At 55.3% G+C, this 17,978-nt stretch overlaps 1 protein-coding gene across 5 annotated transcripts in view; it reads right to left on the reverse strand.

The window, feature by feature from the left end:
- CPNE2 (copine 2) overlaps positions 1-17,978 on the reverse strand; it is a 51,962-nt gene continuing 33,984 nt past the window's right edge. For 2 of the 5 annotated variants that reach the window (XM_029238380.1, XM_029238370.1), the window contains 5 exons: positions 15,816-15,870; positions 10,963-11,014; positions 9,403-9,536; positions 1,790-2,026; positions 1-433 (listed from right to left, as the gene is read on the reverse strand). In XM_029238380.1, coding sequence (XP_029094213.1) covers positions 326-433; positions 1,790-2,026; positions 9,403-9,536; positions 10,963-11,014; positions 15,816-15,870 — 586 coding nt within the window. In that variant the 3' untranslated portion in view covers positions 1-325. Of the gene's footprint in view, positions 434-1,605; positions 1,689-1,789; positions 2,027-2,938; positions 7,570-9,402; positions 9,537-10,962; positions 11,015-15,815; positions 15,871-17,978 lie in introns of those variants that run through there. The other 3 variants (XM_029238401.1, XR_003795958.1, XM_029238388.1) reach the window with 3 other exon arrangements.

The raw sequence follows: 17,978 nt of genomic DNA on the forward strand, positions 1-17,978 counted from the left end.
TGATTGTAAAAATTTTATTCTCTTTAATAACAATTCCACTAAAATTATACAAAGTACATTCAATACTTAAGAGTGGCAAGGGTGGGGAGAGGAGGAGAGGAATCCGGTGTGGCCTGGAAGTATCATCAATTGACTCCAATAAAGGAAGCCCAGCTGGGCTGCAGGAAGTTGGGGGTGTGGAGGTCCAGTTGTAGAAAATTAAAATGTGGATCAGTTTAAAAGAAAAAAAAAAAAGGCCACCCACAAGGAAGCAGGGTGAGCGTGCATGTTCCTGGGGAGGGCGGGAGGCCCAGCCGGCATGCTGCTGCTGGGTGAGGGCTGGCACTCAGGCGGGCTCCGAGTTGGTGGGGGGCAGGTTTTTATGCTTGAAATACTGAACAACTTGTTGGGGCAGCTCTGCCAGCACAGCTTTCGCCAAGGTCTCTTTTGCCGCCTGCAGGGTAGGGTGGAGAGAGGAGAGAGAAAGGATCACTGGATGAAGTGGTGAGGGGCACCATGCCCAGGGAGCTGGTACAGAAGGTGTCCCTGCAGGACAAAACCAGAGCAGAGGACCAGAGCTGTCTAAAACTAGCATTCCTCAGCCCAGCCCAGGCCTGAAATCCCACCCTTAGCAGTGCTTTCCTTCACATTAAGTGTAACTCTTACCTGAGCACTCGAGGTGCCTAGGAGTAACGTTTCAGGATGAATCTGTCTATGGGAGGCTTTTGGGGCAAAGAGATGGTGGAGGTGAGCTGCACGGCCTACTCATCCGGCAAACATTTCCTGAGCACCTTCTTGGCTGGTATTAAGGGGTTGTGACTGTCTGATTTCACTGCTCGGCACCCAGTCACAGGCTGGGCACACCAGGAGCTCGTTCAGTGTCCATGCAGTGCCTGGGTGGCCAACACCCAGCATTTGTCCTCAGGAAGCTCACGCTCCAGAGGAAGGAACTGGAACTAGCTCAGGCAAACCCAGAGGGTACTGGGCAGAGATGTGAGCACCAGTGGTTACAAATCAGAGTGGCCAGTTCTTGCTGGGACTGGCTCCCAGGACCTGAGCCACAGCACCCTGAGGCTTACAGCTGAGGCAGCTGAGGCCAGGAGGAAAGGTCACGGACTTGCCCAAGGCTATACAGTGTGCCTCTGGTCAAATGAAAGCTAGGCCCCAGGCTGGCATCTGACAGACTGCTCCCTCTGGGGCTGCCTGCGGGCCCAGCTGCAAGGACAGCAACCAGGAAGCTAATGCCAGCCTCCTTGTAAGCAGACCTGGGTCACCTGCAGATAGGACCAGAGCCACCTCCAGGAGCAAGGGAGGCCACCAGTTCCTCCTAGAGCGGCCCTCAGGGAGAGGAGGCCATCCTAAGATGGGCCCTGTTTTCCACCTGAAGCGAGGTGGTTGGCGAGGTTTGATTTCCTGGAAAGCCCCTCATGCCTCTGGGCCTTACTCTCATCTCTTTCTCCTGGAATGCTTTCCCCCGCATGGATGACGCCGACTTCTGATTCAGGTTTAGAGGGCAGGTCCTTCGGGAACCCCTGTCCTGGAGCCCCAGTCTGGACTGGGCACTACTCCCTTGAGTTCTGTCAGCTTGCTGAAGCAAGTGCTCATGCAACTGTCATATGGCCTCACCTGGGGGCAGGGCCTTGCATGGTGCCGGGCGGGTAGTAGGCTCTCAGGAGGTACGTAGTCAACAGAGCTGAGGGTAGAGGAGCCTAGGATTGGGCAGACAATCCCAGCGCCTTCATTCTGGATTATTAACTATGGTTGCTGGGGTCCTGTAACCGCCTCCTCCCCAGCCCGGGCCCACACTCACGTTGCGGAATTCTCGAAAGGGCACGAACTGCACGATATCACGAGCTGCCTCCTCCCCTGTGTGGGAGCGCAGCGTGCGGTTGTCCCCGTCCAGGAACTCCATGGCAGCGAAGTCGGCGTTACCCACGCCCACGATGATGATGGACATGGGCAGCTTGGAGGCCTGCACCACGGCGTGCCGCGTCTCCTCCATGTCGCTGATGACACCGTCCGTGATGATAAGGAGGATGAAGTATTGCTGCGGAGGGGGTCAACAGGCGCTCAGCACAGCCCTCGGCCCCTGGCCACCCTTCCCCTCCGTCCTTTCCCAATCCCCCCAAACCCTCTGACCCCTGGGAGGAAGGTGGCTCGTCTCCCCGAGCTGTTGCTGAACCCCAGCCACCTCCCTAGGCAGCCACCTCTCAGTGCTTGGGCCCTGTAGGCCTCTCCTCTGTCACAGCTGGAAGCACAAACTGCTCTCTTCCTCCTGCCCTGTGTAATGTCAGACTCCCCAGCTTGGGGGTTTGAGAGCCCCAGACTCCAGGCCTGGCTCTGACAGTGGCTACACCGTGGGACTCTGGGCAACTGACTCAACTCGCCGTGCCTCAGTTTCTTCGTCTGCAAAGTGGGAATTCCTGCACCTCTCAAAGAGACCATGCTGGCTTGGTAATCGACAGCTGCATCTGTGGCAGAGTGAGGCCCACGGCTGTTGAGGAATATGCATTCTGGCTTGTGGACTCTGGGAGCAGCCTCCCCTTCTCTGCTCCACCTTCACGTGAACACCTGTGATGCTGCTCGTTCCCCATTAGCACAGCTGGTCTCAGAGACCCCTTGCAGGAGCTAAGCAGATCATCTCGGTCAGTGCTTCTGGGATTGTGGGACTCTGCTGGCAACAAGCAGACCTGGAGGCACACCCCAGACACAGCATCAGTCACAGTGGAAAGGGTATTGGTTTTTTGTTGTTTTTTTTTTTTAAGAAGATGTTGGGGCTAGGAGTTTATTTACTTATTTATTTTTGCTGTGTTGGGTCTTTGTTTCTGTGCGAGAGCTTTCTCTAGTTGCAGCGAGCAGGGGCCACTCTTCATCGCGGTGCGCAGGCCTCTCACTGTCGCGGCCTCTCTTGTTGCAGAGTAGAGGCTCCAGATGTGCAAGCTCAGTAATTGTGGCTCACGGGCCCAGCTGCTCCGTGGCATGTGGGGTCTTCCCAGACCAGGGCTCGAACCCATGTCCCCTGCATTAGCAGGCAGATTCTCAACCACTACGCCACCAGGGAAGCCCAGGGTATTGGTTTTGCAGTGGTCTTTGAATTCTACAAACTGCACCCAGGAGGAAGTCTCAGTTTGGTGCTCGTGTGTCCCTCTTGCTAACCTTCCTTATTAAAAACAGAGAGAAAAGGCAGGAAGCTCAGAGCTCCAGGGACAGCAGTCTCTAGGTAGACTCTGATACCACTCTGCAGCCTGGTGTATTTATTTTTATTGTTACTCTCTATTGTAAGTGGTAACTTTTCCCTTACAGTGGGTTATAGTTTCTTTATAAAATTTACATGAAAAAAATATGAATAATTAGTGTAGGTGACAGGTGGCCATAGCATAGACTGTGGAGGTGGGGAGTGAGTGAATGACATTCAGGAAATCTCACTGGATGATCTGTGGGCAGAAGCCCCAGCATTCCTAGCTGCCTAAGACCTCATTTTCAACTTGGCTCTGTGCTTAGCACCCTCTGGCCCCTGTTGGGGAACTCAGTTTTCCCCATACATAAGATGAATAGAAAAGCCCTTGTGGCCCTAATGTTCTCTGTTTGGGGCTTCTGCCTTCTCTTCTGACTCTTCTGATTCTCAGGAGAGGAAACGGGGACCCAGACTAGTCAAGGTCATGGAGCTAAAAAGGGCAGAACCAAGCTAGCCCCCAAGTCATCATTTGGCCACCTTCTCACCCAGCAAAGCCGTTTGCTCCCTGGGAAACATACAGAGACCACAAGTTCAGCCAGCTAGGATGCCTAGCTCTCCTGCCTGTCCCCCAAGCACAACCTGAAAGGAATGAACCGTGTGGAGGTACGAATGCCACCATCCTAACCCCCAATCCTCGACAGCAGTAGTCCAACAACTCCTGAGCAGTACCTTTAAGAGGCCAAAAGCTTGGCTGGGGATGGATACCTGTTGCTATGGAGATGGCAGCCCGAATTCCTGTAGTGGAGGGCTGCTGCTGCCAGTCCCCATTCCTGGGGTTGAGGGGCACCTCATAAGCTCATCCAGACCCTTGTCCCCTCATAGCCCACCATCATTCTAGCCAGCACCCCTTCCCTAAGTGGCCCTCTAACCCCACTTCCATCCCACCAAAAATAGTCCATGGCAGTATTTCTGGGGCACCTAGGCTGGCAGGAGGGAAGAAGGCATTGAGAGGCCTAGCGATGAGGACAGAAAATACTTGGCCTTGGGTGACAGGCCTCACCACTCGGGGTGGGACTGGTCTCCAAGCCCCCTTCAGCTCAGATGGCTGTCTCCCACCCTCCTCCCCACATGGCCCTCTTGGCTCTCCCTTTCCACCAGCCACGTGTCTACATTAGGAGACTTGCAGCACACAGGCTGAGGCCTCCCTCACAGCCTTGGAGTCTTCTTCCCCATGGCCTGGGTTCCTGCAGAACAGTAGGCACCAACTGAAAAGGTGAGTCACGGTGGTGGTGACCACACATGCTCCGTGTCATCCTCACGCTGGGATTCTCCTTTTGGAGGTTGGGGAGACAGGCTCAGGCTGAGAGAGGTTCAGTGACTTGCTCAAGGACTCACAGCCAGGAATGGCACAGCTGAGATTCAAGCCCAAGCCTTAACTCCAAAGTTAGGGCTCTTTCCACAATGGCAGCAGTGGCCAGTAGCTCTCTCTCCAATAGTGGGGCCTGGCAGGGAGAAGCGAAGTGCCACTGACAAGTCCTAGGCTTCATGCCCATCCCAGGCAAAAATGAGGTTGTCCAGTAGCCTCTAAGGTCTACTGCAACCCTAGGGGTCCACGATCCCATCCCCAAGACAGAGGGGAGGTGGCGGCGGGTGAGGGGGGGGCTGTGGAAGGGGAGAAAGAAGGGTGGAATCAGGCAGGAGGAGGTGGGAAGAGCCTCTGCTGTCCCCATGCATAGTCCTGGTCTACTCTACCCCAAGCTTTCCCACCTCCATGCCTTTCCTGGTTTACTTCCTTCTGCCTGGCGTACCCTCCCCAGCCACAGCTCCAAGACCTCTCTGAGTGTCTACTCCTCCATCCCGAGTGGATGTGAGGGCTCCCCCAAGCCCTGAGCTCTGCTTTCGCTGCCAGCGATTACCCCTTGGGGCAGGCTTCTCTGGATACTCCTCTCCCCCCACGCCCTTAGAGCTCCTCAGGGCAGCCCCTCCTCTCACACCTCTGCATTTCATGGGCCTGGCACCCTGTGCGGGCTCCATAAACACAGCCAACTGCTGACAGGTCGAACCCAAACCCCAACTTTCCAACACATTTCAAGGACAGAGTATCTCTAGCATTTACCCAAGAGGTTCTTCAGGCTTCTAGGGCTGTAAATAGCCACTTCCCCAATGCATTTAACATGTAATTTGATTTATAAGAAACTGACTTGACCACAACAGTTCCAGGCAGAGTCCGGGGAAGCTACACTCATCCCTAGCTTATTTCTGAGAAGTTGGCTGCTGAGGGCCTTGGGGAGTGGAGGGAAATTTCCAGGGTGCTGGCTGCTTCCCAGTTCCCCCTCCACTATGGCACCAGTTGCCTAGGTAGCCAACCATCAATGGGCCATGGATGGGAAGGCCCAAGTCACATGGGTCAGAGCAGAGGGAAGGATGAGGCCCCACAGTAGGAGTCCCCTGGTACCACTCAAACCTCTTAATACCTTTCAGTGACTCCCCACTGCCCTTAAGAAAAAATCCAGATTCCTTACTGGCTTCAAAGGCATTTGTGGGAGCTGGCCTACCTTCTCAACCTCATCCACCCCCACCCACCCCTCTTACATCACACTCCTTAGTTATGCCACACACCATGCCTCCAAGCCTTTGCCTATGCCGTTCCCTCTGCCCGGGACACTCCACACATGCACACGCACACACATACACACCCTTTATGAGACTAACTCTTAAGCATCCTCCAAGTCTCAGCTTGGACATCACTTTTCCAGGAAGCCTGCCCTGAGCCCTCTGTCTGGGTTAGATGCCACCTTCATAATCCTATAATTCCGTCATCACAGTTTTAATTGGCTGGCATCACAGCTGCTGTTCCTGGCCTGGCTCCCCACAAGACCACAGGCCCTGGAAGGGCAGAGGCTATGGCTTGCAAATCATGGACTCCCCAGTGCCGCAGAGAAACATACGCGGTAGAGATGAGCTGTGTGAATGAATGGGAGAACACAGGCCTGCCTAGAGAGATGCTTCCACCATCTGCTCTTGATTTCCTGTGCGTGGGTGTGCATGCATGTTCGTGTGTGGGGGACAGGGAGGATGAAGCCACACAAGCAGCTGTATGAAAGCATCAGGTAATGCACAAATTATTTCCTTTTGCCTTAGGCCTACATGGGCTCAGCAGCACCAAATGCCGGCCCAAGGTGTCCTAAGAAGATTCATCCGCTCACGTTTATTAGGTGCTACTGTGTGCCAGGCGCTGTGCTGAGCAATTTGGATGCCGAGCTGGTTGAATCCTTGCAATGCCTTTATTAGGCAGGTACTGTTCCATCATCCTCATTGTACAGGTGAGAAAACTGAAGTTCAGAGAGCTTAATAAGCAACCTGCTCTGGGTCACACAGTCAGGAAGTGCGGGAGCTGGGGTCTGAACCAGGTCGATGGGCCTCCAAACCTTGAGGCATCCCCACCTTCAGTGCACGGTGAGATGGACGGAGTAAAGGCAGGAGGTAGAGAATTATCTGTATCTTCTTGGACATCAGAGTAGGAGAGGCCAGTAGAGACCCCTGGCTCGCCTCCTGCAGCCCAGAGATGCTGGCCCAAAGTCACAGAGCTGGGGTGGGTAACAGCTCTTCCCCAGTGTGAGGGAGCCAGGGAAGGGCTGCCTCCTCAGGTTGGGAGGACCTGGTCACGACGAAAGCAGCTGGGGTACTGTGAGGATTAGGACTTGTTCACAGAAAGGGCCCAGTTCTTCCCTCTGGAGGGCCCTCAGCAGCTGGTCCCCAGGGCCCAAGCCCCTCCCCTAGGATCCAGCAGACACAGGCTCCTTCTCCCCAGGACCTCATCTCCTGCCCAGTCCTGCCCCTGCCTGGCAGGTGAAAGAGCCTCAGAGGAACACTGGCCTTCATTCCTGCTCCGCCCCATTTTTTTCCCTTAAACAAGAACGCAGGCCTTTCTTCCATCCCTCTGAAAGCTGGTTCAGGCAGATAAAAGTCTGGGCGGGACAATGGCCTGGCTGGCTTAGGCATCCAAACGGTGTGCAAGCTGAGGGGCTGCCCCTCACTCTGCTCCCTCCATCCAGCTCTAAACCAGCACCCCAGGAATTTAAAAACGCCACTCCCGGGTCCTCCCCACTTGTCCCAGTTCATAAAGGAAATAGGATCAGGGCAGGAAGGGACTTGTCTCCGGCCCTCAGCTGCCATCACCAAGACCAGGACTAGACCAAGTCACGCTCCCTGAAGCAGAAACGACCAGGACCATCTTCAATCTGACATCGTGCACTGACCTCCATCCCTGGCATCTGCCATCCCCTCTGCCTGGGGGGCTCTTCCCAGAATGCTTTGCCACCTGTCCTTCCTCATCCTCAGGTCTCTTTGGGTGCCAGCTGTTTATCACATTGAATCCTAACACCACCTCCTTAAGGTAGGTCCTGTTAGTATTCCTATGGTACAAACAAGGCTCAGAGAGGGTAAGTTTACCCAGGTCACCCAGTGAGGGATGGGTAGGGGCTGGATTCAAACCCTGGCAGGCTGACCCCAGGACCCCCTTTCCCACAGACCCTCTGCTGCCTCCCAGACAGACCACACATACTGCTGTCCTGCCCTCCCCAGGCTGGCCCTGGTGTCCTCCTCTCTTTCTTATAACCTCCCCTTCTTTTATCTTTGTCTCCATCTTCGGGAAGGCAACCTCTACCTCAGTGACTGAGCAGGTGCCTCCCTCCTCTGGGCAGTCCCAATGGGACCAGGTTCCTTTCCTTCTGAGAGAGGCCCTGGCTGAGTCACCTCCTCCCAGCTCCTCGCACAGTGCACAGCACACAAAAGGGGCCAACTTAAATCCATCCGTTCCCAGAACACGAGCGTCTGCCACAGCATAGGCCACACAGTAGATGACGGACAACACTGTGGGGCTGAGAGGCCAACCAGGGAGACACCCAGTAGACAGAAACGTAGAGTATGTGAGGGAGATGTTGCCACCGTCATCAGAGTCCAGACGGGAATAAACAGAGAAGGCAGGAGATAGGTTTCAGGTGGGTGGGCAAGGAAGGCTGCAGGGAGGTGGCGTTTGAGGGACACTGAGGGATGGGACAGAGCAAGCCAGGGAGAGAGAGAGGAGAAGAACCTCCAAGCAGAAGAGATGGCACAACAAAGGATCTGCTGGGAGACAAGCTTGGTGTCTTTGAGGAATAGGAACAAGGTCAGTGGTGGAATGGTCACAAGTAAAGGAAGGGGTGTGGGGTTGCGGGAAGGAGAGGCCAGGAGGGGGTAGGATCTGATGTGCACAGTTAAAGGACCCTCTAGCAGGAGCATGGATAGGAGGGGCAAGAGGGGTGAGGGGACAGCTGTGGTGTCCAATGAGAGATGACAGTGGCCGTGGTAATGGGGAAGCGAGTGAGTTGAGGATAGTATTTTGGAGGCAGAGTGAAAAGGACAGTCAGGAAAGGACTTCAGCACTTGTGCAGCAACCCTTTCCTTCCAGGGGAGGAGGAAGCCCGCACAGGGGCAGAGGCTGTGGCAGTGGCTCGGGGGCCTGGTCAGGTGGGAGTTGGACCCATGTCCCAGCCCGGGCTCCACCACCCTAGGGCCGGGTGCTGGATTCCCAGACTTGGCTCAGCTCCTCACGGCAGTAGACCTGGGGCAGGGGCTGGTGGATGGCAGGCGAGGTGGGCAAGATGACCCTTGGTGACTCCAGCACTGGCACTGGGCCTGGAGCTGGGTGCAGGGAGAGGACCTGGGATGCAGCTGCCCAGGATGGCCGTTTGCCATATATTCCAGATGCCACACAGCAGCCCTGGCAGCCTCAGGCTTGAGCCTCGTCACTGAGCGCCGGACCCGGGCCAGACGGTTCCAAACCCTTCGGCGTGAGGTGGCAGCTGCTCTAATGGGAACTAGGTGGCCCAGAGGGTCAGCCTGAGGGCTGCAGGGACTACAGTCTCCGGGTTTCCCTCTGCCTAGAGGCACTTCCCATTAATCACAGCCCCTATTTCCTACTAAGCACCGAACGAATGGAATTGCTGTCTGTCCTGGAGTCTGTGCTCCAGGAATCCAGAACCAGTCAAGTTGAGCTGCTTCCAACCCCCTTCCCATCCCTGCTGGTAAACTAAGGTGGAGAGGCCGGGGCTCACCTAGGATTTTAGAACAAGGGGAGGCAGAACATCCAGCTCGCCAGCCAGCCCCACGGGTGGGTAGGGTAGGAAGGACAGACCTCCATCTGGCAGGGAAGGCCCAGCCTGTGCCAGCCCTATCCTGCACGTCCACGCCAGTGATCACCTACTCACCATGGCTGTCTGCTGCTGCGTGGCTTGGGCTGCAAACCGGGCCACGTGGTTGACGATAGGAGAGAAATTGGTGGGACCGTAGAAGCGGATGTGGGGCAGGCAAGCCGAATATGCCTGGGCGATGCCGTCCACGCCTGCCTCGGGGAGAAGACTCTGGATCAGCCAGGTCCTCCCTGACCCTGCACCCACTCTCATCCCAATTGCTGCCCACCCCAAATGCCCCCTGCCGTGGCCAGTCTGGAAGCTCCAGAGGGCAGGGCCAGAGTGGTGTAAAAGTAAAGAGCGCTGAACGTGGAGTCTGACCTTAGTTCCAATTCCTGCCTTTACCACTTCTTAGCTGTGGGATCTGGGGGAAGTTATTTAAGCCTGTTTCCTTGTCTGTCAAGGAGACTAGTAATCTACACCCTCGGGAAGCTGGCAGGAGGGTGTCCAGCAGGCTCCTCCCAGAGAAGGGGCGGGCAGAACCTGCGGTGACACTTTGGGGTCACAGGGAGCCACCTGGAGGTCCATTCTGGACACGCTATGGCTTCTCAGGGTTGCTGGGGGAACTGAGATGCTTGCACAGCTCTGCAGACAGTAGGTGCTCTGTAAATAGCCACCGTTACAAGGCTAAGAATACCCCCTGCTCTGCTGTCCTGTCCAGAAGGCCTCTGGCCAGAGATGAGGTTGACCAATCTGAACTTGGATAAAACATCTCGGCAGATCTACTTCAAACCAGACAGGCCCCAGCAGGAGGACAGGGCCACGCTTTCAGCCAACAGAGGCCCATGGCTTCTGAGTTACAGCATCATCCCCATCGTGGTGACTTGATGCATTTCCTTTCCAAGTACAAACCTGACCCAGCCTCAGGGATTCCCAGGGAAGGTAGATGCTACACCCAAGGCAAGTGCTAGGCTGAAAGCTCTCATGGTGTCAGGAACCACCCTCTTCCATACCCACCTGGGAGCCCCTTCTCTTTCACTGTTTCTTAACTGACTCTGGGAGGCTCAGAAGTCCTCTTAGGCCTGGGGCAGGGAGAGCACAGACACCACTTATGCTGCCTGCCCCTCCCTCTTGCCCAGCACCCCCGCCCAGGCCATGCTCAATCCTTAGGTGCCAAGGCTCCCTGTGGAAGGTGGGGAAACAGGGTGGGGCAGGACAAGAATGGGCCCTCCCAGTGAGGGCAGAAGGGAGGTGAGAGGCAGGTGTGTAATTTGCTGCTCCCACCTCCTCCTGGTCTACACAGGGCTTTCTGTCAGCGCTTCCCTTAATTCTCACCTGACCACCCAGTGAGGTGAGCTACCCTGGTATCACACCTCCTTGAGGCAGGTGAGGAGGCAGAGGCCCAGTGGGGTGCAGTGATCTCTCCGAGGTCACACAGCCAGAAAAGGGCAGCAGCTGGCCTTGAATCCAGGGCCACCTGACTCCAAATTCCAGCTTCTCCCCATCTGCCACACTGAGCAAGTGCAAGGGGAGGGGAGAGAAAAGAACAGAAACCAGTACTCCTCCCCCGCATCTGCCCAGGGAGATGGCCAGGCCTGGCGTAAACCCAGGGCAGATGCAGGTGGGCTTGACACTCACCTGAGCAGAAGGGGTTGGTGGGGTTAAAGTTGATGGCAAACTCATGGGAGACCTGAAATGCAGAGAAAATGATGAGCTGAAAGCCTCCTGGCCCAAACCTGGGCCCAGGCCCACCTGCTGCCGGGCAAGGCTCCCTCTGAGGGAACCTGGCTCTTTGTCACCCTGACCCCTGGTCAAGGCTACTGATACCCCTGCATCTGCTTTCACCTCCACTGCCGGGTCTGACCCACAGAGAGGCCTAACCACCCTCACTTAGTAACAGAAGAAACAGAACCTTCCACACCACCCCAATCTCTTCTGGGGGGTCAGGGCTGTCTATGCCTCCTCGCCCCACTATAAGAGTCCCTAGGGACTTCCCTTGGGGTGCGGTGGTTGAGAATCCGCCTGCCAATGCAGGGGACTCGGGTTCAAGCCCTGGTCCGGGAAGAGCCCACATTCCGCAGAGCAACTAAGCCCCTGAGCCACAACTACTGAGCCTGCGCTCTAGAGCCCGAAAGCCACAACTACTGAGCCCACGTGCCACAGCTACTGAAGCCCGCGCGCCTAGAGCTCAACAAGAGAAGCCACTGCAATGAGAAGCATGCGCACTGCAACAAAGAGTAGTCCCCGCTCAACGCAACTAGAGAAAGCCCACAGGCAGCAACGAAGACCCAAAGCAGCTGGGGGGAAAAGAAAGAGTCCTTGAGTAGGGTGGAGATGCATCTGAGGGTGGCAGGTTCAAGGAGCAGTTGGAGTGCTCCCTCGTCACCTGCTTTCACTGTGGTGGGGCTATAACTAGAGTTCCACTTCTTCGGGCCTTGCGTGCTTTCCCCCATCCTACTAATAAGCACGAGTGCTTGGAAGGGAGCCCACCTTATGCCAGTGAGCCAAACTGGGGCTTAGCTGACAACCCACTTAGAGCTGGACTGGGGGATCAGGAAGCATAATGGGGCCAGAAGGGCAGGGAATAGAGAGCCCTGTCCCAGTTCCTGCAGACCCAGCCCCTAGCCCGGGGGCATCATCAGAGGCTGACCCTGCACACTCCTGGATGCCGCTGGCCTACAGAGGGACTGATAACTAGACCCCATTCAGGACTGTGGGTCAGACTTCAGTGGCTGCAGAACCCAGGGCCTCAGGAGAGGCCAGAGCTCAGATGGTAGGACCACCCTCCCTCCCTCCCCTGCTGCCTCCGTCAAAACCCCCACTCGGCCCCTTCCCTGTGAACCGTGTGCCACAGTCTACGTTCAGGGCTTTGCTAGCATCCCCTCACTCCTTCCTTGCAACAGTCCAACGGACGAAGGCCTGGTATTACTCCCTTTTTCTGATGTAAAACCGAGAAAGAATGGACCAGAATGTTCCCCCATTTACTGAAGGGGAGAGTTGGGACTAGAACTGAAATCAGGCTGCCTCCTGAGCTCACAATCCATAAACCCACTAACCCGAGAAGGTGGTCCTCTCCTGAGGAGTTTAAATGGGAGGGTCAAGAGATGTCCAGGGGGGAGGGACCCCCCCCCACCCTCGGAGGCTGGAGGAGCGCTCCAGTCCAGGCGCAAATCCCAGGCAGACGCTTTAGCTCCGAGACACTGCAGAGGGGTGCTGGGAGGCCCTACCAAGCCCGACATCCACATTTTACAAGTAAACTGACTGAGGCCCAGAGAGGGGAAGTCAGGTGCTGAGGCCACACAGAAGAACAGACCTGAGGCCCAGGTCCCTCAAGCCTGGTAAAGGGGTTGGGCCGCTGACCTTGGGGAGCCCTCCTGGGCCAAGACGGGAAGGACTCAGCAGAGGAATTCACCCCATCACTGCCCTGTGGAGAAGACCCCTACCTGTTCAGGGGAATGGGCTTTTCTGTTCTTTGCTCCCTCAGCCCTAAGTGCTTGACGTGGAGCCATTCCCCTGATGCCCCTCTTGGGCCCTGTTCCTGCCCAGGGGCCCTCTTCACCCTCTCCCCAGCCTGGGCTCCAGGTGTGGGGGCTGGAGGTCCTTGTTGCCATGGAAACTTCACGAGCCTCTATAGTGACTAAGAGGGGGGCTTGTACAGAGGGGGCTGAGAGGAAAATGGTTGCCAGGGAAACAGGCCTCCCTTGGGCCAACAACTTCCTGCAAAATCAGATTTTAGGAGATTTTACAGACCAAGGGGGAAAAGCCCCCTCCTGATAGGGATGGATTAATATTCTGTTTTCTCAGCCACCCAAATTCTTCCTTCTCCATTTTTTTTCCCCTATTAAGGGGAGAGTGGGGCCTGGTGGTCAAGTGGGTGGGGCTGTGGGAGGTTACCATCTACCCAGGATGCCTGCCAAGTCATCTACTCCACCCAGCAGCTCCACTTCACAGGTGGAAAAACTGAGGTTCAGAGGGGGCCAAGGAATGCCCAGGTCACACGAGTGAGCCACAGCAGAGCTGGGACCAGATCTGGGGGACAGGAGTTCACGTTGTCTGTAGCAGCCCAGCCCTCTCCCACACTTGCTGCCCTAGTTTGCCCGAGAAATGCCAGCAAACACGACAAGCTTCCTGGAGGCCACCCCAAGCTGATTAGGGGCCCCTGGGGACTGGCCAGCCACAGGTCTTTGCCCTGGGACTCCCTGCTGCCTTCTGACGATCAATGGTCCCGTTCACCCCACCCGGCCAGGGCCAGCCCATGGTCTTGAGTTACTTAAGAGGCTGTTCCCTCTGGTCCTGGCAGGGCAGTAGATGGTGGCATGGAGGGAGTCGAAGGGATCTCAGAGTGACCATCCTCTCTGAGCCTCAGTTTTCCCATCTATAAAGTGGGGAGAGTCATAAACTGTGCTCCTCTCCACCCCAGACCTTGTGCAGGCCTGTCCTTCAGCCTGATCCCTCTCTTCATCTGACTAACTCTGGCTCATTTTGAAAGGCCAATGTTTCCTGAGTCCCTCAGCCACTACCCAGCTCAGGGGTCCTCTTGGGGCTCACCTGGACCAGGCCCAGGGAGGGACTGAGGTCCTGAGGGCAGGCAGCTGAGTGGCACGCTCCTTCTAGCTCCTTTCAACTTCCCACACTCAGAGAACCAACACCTCTGTCTGCTCAGGCCCCTGGGCCCCAAATTTACTGTCAACAATCACGTACTGCATGCCTGGAGCCAGACACAGCAAGAAGGAGACCAAGTGCCCTCCCTGAGACAATGAGCAAATCAACACATACAAAGTGACCGCAAAGTTCCGGGGCAGGGAGGAGGGGCCCCAGGTGCGCACGCTCAAGGTAGTCCTTCTAGAGGAAATGATCTCTCGGCTAAGCAGCAGCAATGGGAAGTCAGTGAAAGGGGGCAAAAGGCCAGGGGAAGACCACATGCAAAGACCCTGAGGTAGGAATGAACAGAAGAAGGTTCATGTGGCACGGCAAGGTGAGTTAGAATGAGAGGGAAGGTGAGGGGCCAGGTCTGGCCAGCTCCAGCAGCAGGGGGAGGTGGGATAGAGCATCTGCCCCTTCCAAGCCTCGTTCCAGCATCCCTCCTGGCACCACCGGGCACTCCAGCCTGGCCAAGCCCCAGCCTCCCCAGAATTGCCCTGTGACATTTCCAAGGAGGCTTTTGCGCAAGAAAACATCTCATTCAGCCAGAGTTCTTTGGAAGCTGGCTGGTGTCCTAGCAACGAGAGCGCTGGGCCTGGCTGCACCAGCCCGCCCTGCCCCCAGTGGCATCACTGTGTCTGCCCAGAGGCCCAGCTGTGGTCCCACAGGGTCCTGCCCCCTACCATACAATTGGCCAGCAGGCCACAGAGCCACTCCCTGAAATTCTAGGTGAAAACTGCCCTCTCTGGAGAGGATGTGAGGGGAACGCTCACTCTGGAAACAGCATGTGGTACAGCAGGGCAGACAAGAGGGGCCGCTGGCTGAGACATGTAGATTTAGGAGTCCTCTATGCCCACAGCCCCAGGCTTCTCATCAGAAGGGTAGCACATTCTGAGAACAGACATGGGAGTCCACCTGCCCAGATGGAATTCAGGCTCCCTGTTTTGAACGTAACCTTGGACAAGTCATTGAGCCTCTGTTTTTTCACCTGTAATGGACATTGCCCCTTCTCTCCATCCCTCCATCTCGCCCACCATCACCCCAGCCAGTCCCCACTCAGCAGCCAGAGTGAGCCTTCAAGAATACCAATAACACCCCATGTAGACCCACCCATTGCTTGCTGCATGGCTGGCTCCCCACCTCTCCAGCCACATCTCTCCCCATCCCACCCATCTTTCATGGAGAGTTCATCACGCCCACCTTCTTTCAGTTCTTCCAACCACCCTGCTCCCTCTGCCTCCCAGACTTTGCACAGGCTATTCTCTCTGCCCTGAACTCTACCTGCCACGTCACCACCTCAAGTCACTCTGCAAACTCCTACTCTCCTTTCCCCTCTTGGCTTAGACCTGACCTCCTCCAGGAAGCCTTCCTGATACCCCCAGGCCAGGTTGGGGCCCTCCTCTAGGGACTGCTGCCCCGTTCAGCACTGATGCCACGGCCTGTCTTTAGGGCTGCCAGACAGAATACAGGATGCCCAGTTAAATTTGAATTTCAGATAAATAATGGATAATTTTTTAGTTTAAGTATGTCCCAGGCAATATTTAGGACATACTTAAACAACTTGTTTATATGAAATTCAAACTTAACTGGGTATCCTGTATTTTTATTTGCTAAATCTAGCATCTTCCCCACCTGACTGGGGTACCAGGGGACAGATATCATAACTTATTCCTTGTTCTAGCCCCACTGCCTGCACGAGGTTCAGGCTGAGAAATGCGTGTGGGTTTGGGGTAAACGCAGAGAAGGCAGGGCAGCTGGGCCATAGCCCAACCTTTCCAAAGCAGATTCCAGAGAGGCCATACATGCAAATCCCATCTCAGCCAAAAGGAAAACAGTCTGGCTTCACTTACCTTCCAGTCTGGGGGTAACTGCGCCCCAAAGCCAAGAGCTGGAAACATCTTATCACTAATCAGAGAAAGGAGAAAAAAATACTGTGAGACAACCAGACAGGGGCCTCATCTACCCACGCTCACCCTCCCAACCCCCTACCCAGGGCTGGGCCCACTCTGCCTTGCATACCTCCACAGACAAAAAGAAAAAGCTCACCACCTCTAGAAAAATCTGTTTGAATGATCTATTGAGCCCAAACCCACTTCTGGGTATCTGGTGAATAAAAGGCTTGACACCTATGGCAGACATTGCTAATCAACCACAGCACTCCTAACCATGGGCCTGAGTACAGCTTCTAGATCCTTCTCAAACGGGGACCTTGGCAATCACTAAACCACAGTCATGATGCAAGTGAAATGTACTGGCTGTTTCTTGACGTCCCTTTTATGGCTGGGAAAAATTCTAAAATGAGAACACTGGCTTGGCGTTCAAGACCCTTCATCATCTAGCCCAAGAGCCTAGTCTCATTTTCTACCTGCCCTCCCTCATTCCCCACTCCCCCAGCCCTGGCCACTGACTGTTTCCCAAACACACAGGGCATCTTCACGCTCCAACTTCAATCCTATTACACCCCTTCTTGAACTACCTCTCCCAATCTGTTCCCTGTGGCAAACTCCTACTCATCCTCTAAGGCCCAATTCAAATGGCCCATTCTCTGTGGGTTTCCCTGAGACCCCAGGATGCCTCTCTCTTTGGTGCTCCCATAGCTCCTGTCTCACATGTAAACCGGTCTCTTGGAACCCCACTGATTTCTTCCCTATCTTCCTCCTCGAATGGGATCTCCCTGAGGGCAGGGACTGTATCTCATTTGTTCATTCATTCAACATGTATTTATTGAAGAATCCTCTGGCTGCTGTGTGGAGGACAAACTGTCAGGGACTAGGGCAGAAGCAGGAAGACCAGTGAGAAGGTTACTGAATCGCTCTGGGCAGGAGGTGATGGTGGCTCAAACAGGCTGGTAGCAGTAGGGGTGGGAGAAGAGGCTGGATTCAAGCATATTTTGAAAGGATTTCCTGAAGGAATGATGGGGGAGATGAGGGAAAGAAAGGAAGTGAAGGGTTTTCAGTGAGTGGTAGTGCCTCTCCCTGAGATGGGGAAGAGGGTAAGAGGGGTAGGGGTGGACCAAGTGTCCAGTAACACCTGAATGCCCATGAGAAGGCTCAGCAAAGGGGCTGGGTGGGTAGCTGGATACAAGGGTCTCTGGAGCAGCAACAGCAGGCTCCTCCACCCGACCATGCAGGTAGGGACTTCCACCTCCCCTGCTCTGCATGCCGTACCTCTCTTAATGTGGCCTGGGGTCACAGCCACCCCTTAGGCCCTGAGCCCCCTGGGAGTCAGAAGCTGCACCTTAGGCTGCCTCTCTCAAGGAGGCTGAAGTGCACACAGGATTCCTGAGCCTGCTCTTGTTCCTACCAAATTTGTGGGACCTGCTCCTTTCTCCCCTGCTCCCCATGTGTCCTCCTGGTCATTCCACACTCTGACCTGGAAGTCCGAACAAGCACCATCTGTGACAATGACATCACAACGTGATTTCTGGATCCTCCAAGGCCCTCTTGACTTTGCATCTGGCCCAGCCTGTTGGTGGCCACACCCTCTACACTGCTTTCCCTGACTCTCCACTGTCCCCACCCCACCCAAAGATCTCCAGGAAGCGTGGTCATGGGAAGAGGACCCACACATGCAGGCTGCTCCTCTGAAGTTCCCAACAGGAGTGAGACTGTTAGACCATTAGGTGGCGGGTACAGGAATCAAAATGTCTGGGTTCCAGTTCCCTGATCTGGGTGACTTTGGATAAATTCTCTATCTACATCCTAGGCCTGTTTTCCCCCAGCTCTAACAGTGGAGGTTGCAGCAATAGCAAACAAATTTCATTTTCTATCCTGACTCATTTTCTTACTCGGTGTACCGTGTGGAGAAGGATCTCAGTATGGATCTGGGCTCAGTAAGTCAGAGATCAGCAGTTGATTAGCAATGTCTGCCACAGGTATGCACAGGTAACTGCACGCATGTCCTATGCTACTCATTCCTAGGTTTGATGATCTCTGGGTCCCTTCTAGCTTTGAAAAGCTGAACTTCCCAGGATGGATGGAGCCCAAGCTGACTAGTCAGAGTCCCTCCCCAAG

Source organism: Monodon monoceros, unplaced genomic scaffold, assembly GCF_005190385.1.
Source record: "Monodon monoceros isolate NGI ecotype Baffin Bay Population unplaced genomic scaffold, NGI_Narwhal_1 Super_Scaffold_10, whole genome shotgun sequence".
Taxonomy (NCBI): Eukaryota; Metazoa; Chordata; class Mammalia; order Artiodactyla; family Monodontidae; genus Monodon; species Monodon monoceros.